We start from the raw sequence: 14213 nt of genomic DNA, 5'->3' as shown, positions 1-14213 counted from the left end.
TAAGATCAAACAGATGTAATTATTTTTAACAGTTTTCAAGTTTTTAAAGACATGACGATTTGCTACAGTCACGAAGTTAGTGATTCTCGGTTTGGAGGATTTTCTCGACTATTTTTTAAATGGAAAGGAAGCGTTTTTAAAATATTCTACAAGTAAGACCTTACAAACAAGATATTTAAATGTTATATTGAAATTATTTTTATTTAAGTATATCTAAAACATTAATACCATTTTCAAAAAAAAAATTTCTTTAATTGTATTGAAAAACATAGGATTTAAGAAAAAAATACTTGAAATCATAATTCTAATTCCTTTGAACTATAATATTCATTTTTAAATAAAATAAGATAAATTAGTTTCTTATGTTTTTAACTACCACAAATAAAACTTTTACAGGGAATTTTTTTTCTACATGTTTTTATACGGACTTCTTTCCGTATTGTACAGAAACTACCTAACTGCTGAACAACGAAAAACATTTGAAATGATTTGTACTGAGTTTCGTGAACACACAGATTTGAAAGCTGTAGCCTTTGTTTTAGGTAAGTCATTAGATTAAAAAATAAGATACTAATCACAGAGGTCAGGGATGATAATAAAATCTCTAAGACTTTTACCTCTGTGTAAACATTACTTACTATTTTGAACTAGAGTTTACTTCTGAATATTGTGCTAGTATTATATGTTAACTCTTATGAACTTCTACATATTTAATATGAGAAAATACAAACATTGACTTAATTGAATAATTGTAGTGAACAAAGTCATTATACTTAAATGGCAATTTAAACGGTACACCTATAAGAAATTAAGCATGTCATTTTTTACTTATAATATTGTTTTTTGTTATTTTTTCAAATGACCTTTTCTTTTTGTATTTATTTTTAACTACGATGTTTTAAAATGATTATTTATAACTAACGAACTACAGCGTATAAATCTTTTTTATTGTGTTGTCCTTAAATGACTTATTTAAACGCACATTTTACGATTTTTTTTTTCAAATACCGTGTCTCAAAATGAAAAAAAAAACTTCAATGACTCCCGTTGTATAGGTTTTTTATACTTAGTTAAATATAGCTCTAGTTAAGATATTGTCTGGACAATGGACTTGTCCTGGACATTACTTTAAACCGTATCCTGGTGTATTACTCGATAACCGAAAGGTTTTTTCGTACACCAGGTCCTAGGACCAAATATTTGAGCGCTTTTTTTTTGTCGTTCAACAAACAATAATCAATAATGCATCTGAACTTTTAGCTAAATGTTGTATTTTATTCTAACGCAACATTTTATAAATTTAACTACTTTAAAAGTTAAAAAATTTTAAGTTCAACACCAACCGCCCACTCAACGGAATCGTAAAAGATGCCACACCTACCCATGATTTGAGTAATGTAGTTTACATATTTAAATGTCATTGCGGAAATGACTACGTAGGTCGTACATCTCAACGTTTCCACGTCAGGCGAGAGCAGCATGTCACGAAAAAGCTTAAAAGGTTTATTTTTAATGACGACGTGAAGCCTAAAGGTGAACAGTCATCTATTCATCAGCACCTCCTCAACAACCCTGTTTGTGCCGAGAACTACCTGGATAATAGGTTCGAAATCCTATCCCGAGCTAGAAACACCTACCATCTTTCAGTTCTAGAATCTCTGTTTATTAGATCTCGCGAGCCAAAAATTTGCAAACAAAGGGATTTTTACAATTTAAAACTTTACAAATAGGGTCTTTAGTAGTATTATTTTGTTGTCGTTATTGTCGTATTTTTTAATGTGCTTTTTATTTAATTTAGTTTAAGGTAAAAATTTCTACTATTTAAATGTTTTTGTTTTAGCAATTTTGTCTTATAAATTACTCCAAGTTAGTTCAGTACAGCTCTATTCTATTTTTCAAACTTTTTCTAAACAGACTTTTATACTTTATGACGTAACTATTTTTTGTTAGACTTTTCAAATTCATTATATATAACTAAAATTACTCTACAATATTTATAGTTTTTAGCAATGTTATTCTGAAGAGAGCTAAACGAAATTAATAAATAAACTTTTTTCGAAAATGAGTCAGTTATGTTTAAACTTTTTAATTAAAACCAGTACCAAAACCAAACTATTCAAGTTCATAAAAGTTGTTTATTGAACAAAAACAAAAAATTGCTCAAACATTTTTCGGTTCAAGGACCTGGATTAAAATTAAAAGGATTAGTTTTAATTCAATTTAGACATAGCATGTTAATAACAAATAAAATCAAAATTACAAAAATTTAATTTTCACCTGTATAATTTAATTTAAACTTGAACCTTAGTAATGATAAAAGAAGAAAAAAGTGAAGATTAAGTTGTTTTAATTTTAGTTACTACAAAACAAAAAGACTGTTTGAATACGACTTAAAAATATTTAGGATTGTTTTTTGTAATGAAAACCTTTTAAAGATAATGTTAAGAAAGATTTAAACGAGCTTATGATAAAATATAAAGCATTTATTAAGTACAAACAACTTCAAAAAAAGGTTTTGTGTTATAACCATTTAGTTAAAGACTATTATAATTAATGATGTCCAAACAATACATTAAATTTAAAGTTTCAAATATGAGAAGTTTTATTGTCATTCAATGATAAAAAAGTTATTTTTAAATCAATAAAGTATATTTATCATTTTAACAAAAAATTAACAATACGCAGAATGTTTAAGCACTTGGTAAACATAATGGTTGGTCGCCATTAATTGTCAAGCATAGTAAGTAGTCTACTATTAGATAACTTGATGTAAAAAAGGTTTGCTAAACTATGCATTAAGTATTATAGCTGTATACCGCTGTACTGTTACTATCTAACTTTTAGAATAGGTTAACGGGAATACATAACTGTATTATAGTAGGGGCTCGCAACGTACGGCTCGCGGCAATACAAATAATTGAACCGCAACAATTTCGTAAGGTAAGCTGAAAAGATTTCGCAATCACCGTACAATAAACAGCTTGATCATACGATAATCATCTTCCTATGATGCAGATAAGCTCTTTTCTTGAAAATATATATTTTTAGAACTGTTTGTTAAAGTTTTTATTTTGTTTGATTATAAAAAAGTATATCTATGTAACTATAAAATTCTTTACGGTGCTTACTGTAATATTTTCATACAGTGTCAAAAAATATAAGTTACGGTATACTAAACTGTTATCTTATTTTCTATTTGCTTTTATGTATATCTGTATAAAAAATACTTTAAATGAGTCAATTACTGGCATTTTAAATAACTTTATAAGATCTTTAACTAATTCCAACTTTAAAAAAAATATACTCAACTGAATACATTGTGTTTTTTTTGTAAAGCCTCAACTTTAATGGTCTATTATTTTGATTCCTGATCAAGTTTAAGTTTAATGAATTTATGTTTAGAATAAAAAGCGTTTTAGCAATAAGTTAGTTCCAAAAAAAAAAGTATGCTTTTAATTAGCATGTTGATAAACTGCGCTTTGATCATTTAACTTTATTAAGCATTTAATTCAATTGCAATAGTACTAGGTAGTAAAGTTTTTTTGCATTTAGATACTACCTAATATATCTAAATCTTAAAAAAATAGTCAAGTAAATGCTTACTTTCTTAGTCAATAGAACTAAATAGATATTTTATCAAAACACAGAAAATTCTCAAAAAATAAACTTTGAATAAAATTAAAAACCGTCAATTAAAGATAGATAAAGTTAACTTTTACCAGTGTCATATCCTATTTCTTGATTTATAATTTATCTAAAGGTCAAAACTTTATTGTACAAGTTTTTAAAATTGGATAATAATTTTTTTTAAGATGTTTATATAACAATGATATAATTTATTTTAAATTAAATATTCTGAAAGTTTACAATAAAAAAGACTGTTTGGTTTAAGTTGTATACTAAAACAAAAAATGATAAAATATTTTGAGTCAACTATTAAGAACTATAAATACATGATGATAAAGTACACGTTTAAAAAACTTTTTTTTCTTATAGGTATTACACACACAATAAAATTAAAAGTACTTTAGAAATTTTTAAACCTTTAGTTTTTAACATAACAATGCATTAATAATTTTTATTGAATCTATAACGGTATTTAAAAACTAAATATGTGAGCTTCTTAAAGCTAGGTTAGCGGAAATCTTAAGTTCTCAGATTAATTGTAACGCTAAAAGTACCAAAAAAACTGTTTGTTCTTAACTTTACAAACTATGTTGTGAATCAGCAACATTATTGCAGATTAGTTAGTTCATTATAGTTTTGAAGTTGAATTTTTTAAAATCTACATTTAAACAAGTTCAGCAGCTTGAAAAAGAATATTAGAAAAACAGAGGTTACTTATAAAAGGATGCAAACCCTAATTAAAAAATTTTTTTTAGAAACAAAAAATAATTAAGCGTCACGAAACATGTAAATATCCACACCAACACTTTTAATGAAAGAAAATGCTAATGTGAAGTTTTGCCTGTAAAATAAAAAACTTAAGTTGTTATACTATATCTTATTTTTGAAGTACAAAACATTTTTTACTGTATTAATTCAATAATTCTAATAAGACTTAAATAAGTTTTGTAGCATAAAAACTAAAAATAAAAACGTGACATATATATATATATATATACCTTTGTAATTAGAAACTACACGTCGAATCTTTTATCCGGCAATAAAAGTAGAATATCCAACTAAACTATTAACTTATACTTTAACTAATATTGTTATAAACTTTTCTTGCAAAGTACTTGTAACTAGCTTAAAAAATACTAATACTAGTTATACACTTCACTATAGCCTTTCAAATTCTTGTTTATATTATAAGAAATAACTTTAAATAAAATTACTTGACTAAATTTATTTCCAAGGGCTGTACGTGACTCTTGTAGTGGGTCGATGGTGGGACCAGTTGTTGTTGGTACCATTCCCCGACAGGGTCATGTACATGGTGGTTGGGAACGTACACGGTTCAGACACTAGAGGGCGAATGATACGGAGAACTTTGATGAGGTACATGGTTCTCGCCCAATCGATTGTTTATCAGTCGATGTCGACTTCCATTAGAAGAAGGTTTCCAAACACTGAGACTTTCCTCAAGACAGGTGAAGTTTTTTTGTTTTACTTATGAGTATCTTACCATGAAATTTATGAAAAAAGTTAAGCTTTTTTAATAAACTAATAAAAACTCTAGTAAAGTTTACATGAAAGTAGTTTTGTTTAAATTAATGTAAAAAAAGTCAAATAAAGTAATTTTTATGAAATTTAGTATCTTAACAGAGCTCCTATATTAATTTTGGCGTTAACAATAAGTTTTTATGAAACACTTTGCAATTATCTGTAAAAATCTCCGTTCGATTTTTCGAAACACAATTAATATGATTTTAAATAGTTGTAAACGACATTCATAAAATGCTTGTTTAAAATAGGTAAAGAAATTTGGTTTTGAATTCACTTAAAAAAGTTTAAAACAAACGAGGTGTTTATTTATCTAATAATGTTTTATTATGAGTTTTACCTTAAAAAAGACTAATTTTCTGAAAAAAAAAATTTTATATATTTGATTTATAAACATACTAAAATATAAAATAATAAACAACAAATTATAATTTCAGGGATGATGACAGAAGACGAGTACCGAATGTTCAAAGGAGTGAAAACCAAACATCTTAAGTACTGGATCCCATTAACATGGTTCTCAACCCTTCTATCCAAAGCTAAAATGGAGGGAAGAATTTTGAGTGAAATTACTTACAATCAAATAATGCACGTGAGTTAAGCTTGAAAATTATATGTCTATGTTTGTACTGTAGACAATTTTATTTTAGTTTTTAAGTAAAGAATAACTTCTATTGAAGGATATAAAAAAGCAACCAGAAAAAAATGATATACCAAGTTTTATACTTAAATTAAAATGATTATATAAAACATTTAGAATTTTTTTTTATAAAATTAAAAAAAATATTATTAAATTTTTTTATAAAATTGAGGTTGTGTGGTTAAAAGAAAAAAAAAATTAGGACTTGAAAGGTAATTAACAAATTTAAAAAAGCCGCTCAAGGTTAAATTTAATAATTATACCCATGAGCTGTTTTTTAAATAATTTATAGATAATGATTTACAATTTTTTATTTTTAAAAATTGTTAAAGAAGCACTACAGATTTGCATAATTTTAAATATTTTAATAGTAGGAGAACTGTTTTGTTAAAAATAACTAAAAAAATAATGCTAAATTCAGTAATCGCGGCAAATTAGTTTTCTTTTTATTAAAATTAATAACTTTTGTAAATTTTTTTGTTTCACGCTTTAAAACTGGGATGTTATACTAGCTCACGAAAAACTGATAAAAAAGTAAATGCTTAAAACCTAAATTCAAAGTGTATATAGGAAACATTTATGAGTAATTTCAAAGTATCAAAAAGTTCTTTTCATTTTGTTTATCATTGTTTTTATTCAAAATTATACTATATAATTTTAGGATAGTATAAACCAAAAGGTCATAAATAGAATCTAATTTACTAAAAACTGCTTATTAAAAGAATTTAAATTGATGTGTTATTACGAACCTGTTTAGTCTGTATTTCAGAACTAAAAAAAGCAACAATATTTAAGATTTTGCTAACAACATTCAGTATAAACTAATGAGTACAAGTTTAATTATTTTAGTTAATTAAATTTAGTTTTTTGTTTATAAACTAATCCGATTTTATTTCATAGTTATATACTAATTAAGAAAATAATATTTTACCTAAAAGTAATTTTTTTTTTTAATATTTACTTGAAAGTTTTTTTTTCAAGTTTCAGTATAATTTCAGTGCTAGTTTTTTTTTTTTTTTAAACCTTATTGTATGTTTGAGTTTAAAACTAATTGGATAATATAAAAATTTTGGTTTAATACGTATTTTTTTCTTAAAGTTTTTTGTAACTGTTTTCTTTTTACTTTCAAAAACATTAGTTTCTAGTTTAAGACTTTAACTTAGTCTGTCAGTAAGATATAGAACAAAATTTTCTGAAAAAAAAAGTTCCATGATGCTTATTTAAATTTGATATAACATATAGTTAAAATTTCAAAAGCAAACGTTACTTTATTTGTTTTTTTTTGGTGTTACGAAACGATAGAAAAAAGTTTATGTAATTCAAAGATTTTAGAGTTAAACCTGATATTAAGCTTATAAATAAACAAACTTTCTCTACTTACCTTTATTTCGACTTAAGCCTTAAGGTTAGTTTTAACTTATAGTGAACAAAGTTTTAACCTTGTTTTTTTGTAATAAAAGTAAAGTGTTTCTTATTGCTTTTTTAATATATTTAACTATTTTTATTGTTCAAATTTTAGGTCTTATTTCTGACATAGTTCAAAAAAAAATGGTAAAAATTAAATATTAAAAAATAATCATAACAACTTAAGCTAGTATTGAATTTCAGGAAATGCTGAGGTTTAGACAAGATCTTGGTTTCCTTTTATCTTATGACTGGGTCACCCTTCCATTGGTGTACACGCAGGTTAGTTATTTTCTGTTATGCTAACATTATTTTTAAAACTGATAAGATTATATTTACAAACTTATTATATTATATTAATATATTTACGTATTATATTTGTAGTATAGATTTAATAACTTTGAAAAACTTTACTTTTGGGAAACGTGACAGCAAACTCATTTTTTTTACCAACTAGGACTTAGGTTGTTTGTTTAAAAAAAGTGTCTGCTTAAAAAAAAGCTTTGAGGTTGAAAAGTTTTTCATACTTAAAAACTTAAACAAAAATCACGTAAGTAATAGCTAATATAATTTTTTAAAATTTAGCGTCGAAAAAGTATAAAAAAAATCTAAACAATATTCACTGTATCCTTATTTAGAATAGTTTAAAAAAAAAGTTAGTAAATGTGAGATAAAAAAATTTTAATAAATAATTACACCTACAAAACAGTTAATAAAACAAACAAAGTCTTGTTTGCATTGTGTTTAAATTAAATGTAAGATTACTTAGCTCTAACATAAATTAACTTCCTTACTTTTAAATTTAAATTTTTTTTTCTTTATTATCAATTTAAAGAGTGATATGATCTTTATGTAGTTGCTTTATAATTTACTCAAACTTCTGTAAATAGGGAAACTTGTAGAAAAAAGAGCTTTAAAGTTTCTGAATGCTTATTAAGTTATATTTTTATTATAAACAAAAATCGATTAGCGTCTTCAAAAATACTACAAATAAAAAGAGTTTAACTAAACAAAATTTATTATAAATCAAAGTTTGTTTAAGTTTACAGCAGTTTTTAAAATACATATCATCCAAAAATTTTAAGTTAATTTAAAATAGTTTGAAACCACATGACGTTTTATTTAAATTTTTTTAAAGTATAACAACTACTAAACTGTATCACTTAAAAATGTTAACCTTAAACTTAACAAAGTTTTTGAACAGTTTTTTGATAGAAAAAGTTATTGTTTGAGAGCCTTTCAAACTTGAAAAATAGTTATACTATTAATTATAAATTTTTATGACTGTGTAAAAGGAAACTAATTATTGTTGTAGTTATAAACGTATTTGTGCTATATTTAGTAATTGTACTAAATTTAAGCTGTTAATAAAACTTTAAAAATAGATTGATCTAAATTAGCTAGTCATTTACTTGCGTATTATGTATAGCTTATGTTTTTAATTTTTAAATTACTACGCATGTGTACTTGTTGTAGACTAAACTTTAATCAAAAATTATAAAACTATTCTAATCTCACAATTAAAAAAAAAAGAAGTAAACTTTATAAATTTTTTTTTTTTTAATTATAAATAAGTATAAGTACCAGCAAAACTTAAATAAAATAAAAAAAAAATATATACTAAATGAACATTTACAAATAAAAAAAACTATTTAGACTGATAAAATAAAAATGTGCGTTGATATTGAAAATAGCATTATAATATCAAGTAATTACAATAAGTTAAGAAAATGTTTAGTAAACTAATATAAATATATAGAAAAAATTAGATATTTTGTTAAACAATAGTTTTTAAACACAAATCACTAAAAATTTTTAATTATTAATTTATTGATTGTAGGTTGTAACATTAGCTGTCTACTCATACTTTTTTGCATTGTTATTTGGCCGTCAATTTTTATACTCAATCGATGATGGTCACAAGATAGATTTGTATATACCATATTTCACAATATTCGAATTCATATTCTACATGGGTCTTCTGAAGGTAAGCAATTAGAAAAAAATGGCTAAGTTAACTTGACTTAATTAACACAAAAAAAGTACAATTTTTTTTTTGAATTTTTTACTTATAAGAATCTATAATTCCTAAAAACTATTATACAGATTTATTAAACTAATATTAATTAACATTTATTAATTATTTTTTACGAACACACCTCGTTAAGCTTAGTATTATATGCATCGTACAGCATACATGTATTTTATTTATCATTTTGTTCATGAAACATTAAAACTTAATCACTAATTTTAGTATTTGAAACTGAAATAGATCTACAAATGGGATAACTAATTGTTTTTATATATTTTTCTGATTTATCGGTTAGTTTCAAAATCTTTATAAAACCGTATTATAATACATCATTCTTTTTTATTAATTTCATTATACAAAGATGAATGTATTTTAAATGAAGTTTTTCATGGTCTAAAAGTGTTTGAACATTTTTTTTATATGTAAATTTTATCAATTTATTTTATTTTGCTGTATATAATAAATTATAATATCTAATTTGAACTTCTTTAACCAAAACAAATAAAATAGATAAAAATAGTTAGTTACTTTGATTAAAAACTACAAGTTCTGTTATATGTATAAGCATGTAAATGCTATCTATAACTAATTGCTATAATTTCAATTTTTTTCTAAAGGTTGCAGAAGTATTGATAAACCCACATGGAGAAGATGATGAAGACTTTGAAATAAACGAAGTCATCGACAGAAATATCGAAGTTTCTTTGTTGGCTGTTGACAAGCTGTACGACAAACTTCCGAAGCTTCAAAAAGACAAATTTTGGAAGGACTATAATATAAACCTACCATACGCTCCAAACACAAAAAGACACGATCCATTTATTGGTTCCACTATCGATATGAGGCGTGTACTTCAAATTAATATAGTTTTAAAACTTTTCAATAAGCTATTTTTCTCTAATTTAAATTGACTAACTAAAATCTAAAAAATAATTGCTCATTTAATTTGACAAATATGAACAATTTTTAGTTCTAATTTTCAAAATAAGTTTTATTGTTTTAGTTTACTTAAGTGTTCTCATTGTATGATATCTAACATGTTATTTATTATTAGAGAGTAAAGTAAAGCTTAACTATAGTTTAAAAGTTTTACTTATTTTGTTTAAATTTAATCTCAAATGTAACAAATGATCTAAATATACTCAAAGTATGTAGCTAAACGAGTTTATGTACAGGGAAGTAAGATCAAGATCTAATATTTCTTCAAGAAACAATTTTAATGATTTACCCGAAAATATAGATGAAAATGGTAATATTACACATGTTAGTTTACTTTTTTATATACTTATTAAATGATTAAATATATAAAATAAAACTTTTAAAGCCTTACGTTACTCGAATTAAGGTAATCTAGTTAAAAGTATGGTTTCATGAATAAAATATCTTAATGTTTAATATTCAATGCATTAATATAAGAAATTTGAAAATTATATTTGTAAAACCGTTAAACCATTAAAATTTAAATACGGTTTAGAAATTATTTTATTTAACATATATATATATATATATATATATAAATCGATTATAAACGATGAAACTCAGCAATCACAACACACTGTAAAACTACTTTTTTAATATCGCGATAATTTCTTTGACTAACATTAGTCCTTTTAAAGCTTATGTTTAACGAAAAAATTTAAAACTTTAGTTTTTTACTTTAGATTCTACAAAGTTTTTTTTTTATCAACTGTCACAATAAAACAGAAATTACGGTTTGTAAATTTAATAAAAACTGTACTTTGATAAACATTTTATAAAATCTATGTTAGATTAACAACAACAAAGCGAAAGAAATGCGAATAAATATGGAAGAATTGGAAGACTATTCTCATCCAACAAGATACTCAGTGAACGATGTAAGAAACTCTCAGCTGCTCAGTAATTTCGAGGATGATGACACTTATGCAGCAGACTCTACTGACTTAGATGACGATAACTTGCATAGCCAATTATTAGAAAACGACCAAATAATAAATGTAATGCTTTTATTTGCTACTTTTTAACTATGGGCTTAGATAAAAAAATGCATTTTTGAGGTTTTTTTTGCTTTACTTGAAATGAAAAATTAATATATTTTTTAAATTATAGTTTATTTCATTAAAAACTGATTTTCGCTTACTTAGAAAAATTTTAATATTGAAAGTTAATAATTAAAGTAAGACAAAACATTAAAATTTCACTGAAAATTTCTTTAAAGGAAAATCTACGTAAATTTAAATATGTATGGTTTATTTGTTACTAATAGTTTAATTTTACTTTTTTTATTCTAAATATGTTATACAGTTTATTAAACAGCAGTTTGATTTTAAGGATTCAACTTAGTTATTTACCACAGATATATTTTCAAAATTTAATGTAAACTTATTATTCAGTGATACAAAATTTCTTTATTATAAGCTTTAAGTTTTTTTTTGTTTTAAAACAATTCATGTTAAGTAAAAACTAATTGAGCCTAACTAACAAAAAATGCTTGATTTTTTATAAACACATACTACTTAGTAATTACTTTAATTTTTAATGAGCTTATGCTTGAATCAAACTAAACAAATAAGAACAATACATAACTATAAAATATTAGCGACCATACAAACTAAATAATGTTAATTAGGAACCAGATTCGGAGAACATACAAAATGATGTCATCGAAAACCAGTTTCAAGAAAACCTAACAAATTCAACATCATTAACACAAGATGAATTGAGAACTCTAAACATAAAACCTTCTACATTACCTACCTTTAACGGAGGAAAAACAATGAAAAGATTGACAAAAAACCAACGTAACTTAAAACAACAAAGAAATCTGCTGTTACAAGCAGTACAGCGGCAAGAGAGCCACGAAGACAGTGACCAAGAAAACGTTTACGAAAGGATACTTCAAATGCAACAAGCAAGAAACAAGTAAAACTACTAATTAAATACTCTTAATAACTAAGTTTTGAATTTTAAGAAGTTTACCTATGTTAAAATAGTTGTTCCAAAAGCTTTTAAAAATTTATACAGAAGGCTTTTCCATCGGTAAAAAAGATAAGCTTAGACTAAACAAACTACAGCTTTAAAGATTTCAATATGCAGTTTATACCTATAGTATTTAAAAAAAATACAATAAAACTTTTTTCAAAGCCATCTTCGAAAACGGGGTCCAAATGAAATGGCAAGTTTACAGAAGAAGGTAATTAGGAGAGAAGCTTCGTTAGGAATAACTCCATCGAAGATGTCAAGTTTCGACTCCCCATATGGTTCTATCACTTCATTTGCAACTAGTATACCCTCACCTCGTCCCCTCAGGTGGTACCGAAACCCATCAGTATCAGGTGAGAAAAAGTTGAAGAAACGTTGTATAACTTTTTTAATACTGTATAATAATTAAAACTGTTAACAATTTTTACATAAGGGGTGGGCAACGTGCAGCCCGCTGGACGGATATAATCCACGACGTTTTATTTTTGCTTGGAAATATATTATACGAAATAAGTTTGAGCTATTTTAAAGCAAACAATTTTAAATGTCCTCCTATTTTGATTTTTAGCACAGTCTGCGTGGTGCTTATTAGAATTTTATTTCGTTACAACTTTTATTTAGAGATACTTTAAATTTTATGGTAGTTATTTTGAAGTTACACCGCAACGTAGAATAATTTTTAACAAGTTCGTCCCGGTAATAACTTTATTATGGTAAGTCTGTTCCGCAGAATAAATAAGTTACCCACCCTTAACTTGTATTCTAGTTTCAAATGTTAAATACAAAATAATTTTTACAAATTTAAAATCGTATATATCCTGCATTTATTTAAGCCTCTATATGTAAACTAATTTTGTAGGAACTGAAATTTCAGCATCTGAGATGTCTGAATTCGGATACAACTTCAACCCGGATTCAAGATTTTCAAACTCAACAAGACTACGAAGTCGCTACATATCTGAAAGTTCAGGAGTTGAAAATCCACCAACTAATTACCATGATGAAGTAGTTAAACGGTTACAGGTTGTTCCTGATCGATCAAAGTCTTTTAAGATTTCAGCTAGTAGAGAATCGATTGTTTTTAAAGAAAGCTCAGCTAAGCTGTCGCCTTCAGAAAAAAAAGTAAATTTTGAAAAGCCTGAAAAAAGTGACTTTGCGAAATTAAAGTCAACCGGTAAACAGAGCTGGGAAAACATTAAAAATAAATTCAAAAAGAAAAGCAGCGAAGGTAATATTGATATGAGCAGTAGCTACCCCCTTATAAGCGTCGAGCAACAAAAGCCTCTTCTTGAGGAAGAATGTCCTACTCCAGAACCTACTAACAAAGTGAAAGAGCGTTGTAAGAGCACTAACAGTTTAGTGTCGAGGCCAAAGGATCTTACTTTCGATACTTCAAATGAAAACGTAACTGAAAATGTAAAAGACACAGAAGAAGGGGAAAGCTCAGTAACAAGTTTCAATGCCGTCCTTGATCCCATACCTGAAGGCAAGCCTCTTAAGATCGCTCCTCCAACACCTGAAAGACATAAGTCGGAGTGCGACTCTTTGGCATAGAATATTTGCGACTTTAATTTACTTTTATATATTTTTGCGTAAGTATTTCCGTATTCTTCATATAATGATTTTTAAGAAAACTTCATTTAGTGTATTAAACTGTGTGAACTTCAACATTGCTTCTAATAAAATTTGCAATCTTAAATACTAGTAAATTTGTCTATTTTGTTCATAAATTTTCAGATATAATAACACTTCGTTAATCTAAGTTTTAAACTTACTGTGAAAAAAACATACAGAATGTACATGCAAACATACAGGTTATTGCGCAACTGTTTATGAAATATTAAATTAAAACAAACCGCTTATAAACAACAAGTGATAAACAAACTTTTAATCTACAAAACATATTTAGTTTACAAAATTTGTTATAAGTAAGGGTGTAATTGCGTGCTGTTATTCTTTTATAAGTATTGTATGTTTAAGTAGTTGAAATAATTATTAACATTAAAT

General features: G+C 25.4%; 1 protein-coding gene across 1 annotated transcript; it reads left to right on the top strand.

The window, feature by feature from the left end:
• LOC145833511 (uncharacterized) lies at positions 1 to 13905 on the top strand. The gene is made up of 12 exons (XM_082940682.1): positions 1 to 152; positions 397 to 542; positions 4863 to 5096; positions 5607 to 5761; positions 7418 to 7495; positions 9054 to 9200; positions 9863 to 10089; positions 10421 to 10508; positions 11015 to 11221; positions 11854 to 12146; positions 12369 to 12559; positions 13066 to 13905. Exons 1-12 carry the CDS (start codon positions 52 to 54, stop codon positions 13758 to 13760), a joined length of 2562 nt encoding a protein of 853 aa, XP_082796808.1. The 5' UTR covers positions 1 to 51; the 3' UTR covers positions 13761 to 13905.
• Positions 13906 to 14213: the final 308 nt, after the last annotated feature.

This window comes from Thalia democratica, chromosome 4, assembly GCF_965202585.1.
Source record: "Thalia democratica chromosome 4, ktThaDemo2.hap1.1, whole genome shotgun sequence".
NCBI classification, from domain to species: Eukaryota; Metazoa; Chordata; class Thaliacea; order Salpida; family Salpidae; genus Thalia; species Thalia democratica.
This window is presented reverse-complemented; position numbering and strand designations above follow the sequence as displayed.

Bases quoted from the DNA above. Each gene is read 5' to 3' on its own strand.
- LOC145833511 (XM_082940682.1), top strand. From the start codon at position 52: ATGACGATTTGCTACAGTCACGAAGTTAGTGATTCTCGGTTTGGAGGA. The intron at 153-396 runs GTAAGACCTTAC...AAACTTTTACAG, and splicing joins GTTTTTAAAATATTCTACAA to GGAATTTTTTTTCTACATGT. The intron at 5,097-5,606 runs GTGAAGTTTTTT...TTATAATTTCAG, and splicing joins TGAGACTTTCCTCAAGACAG to GGATGATGACAGAAGACGAG.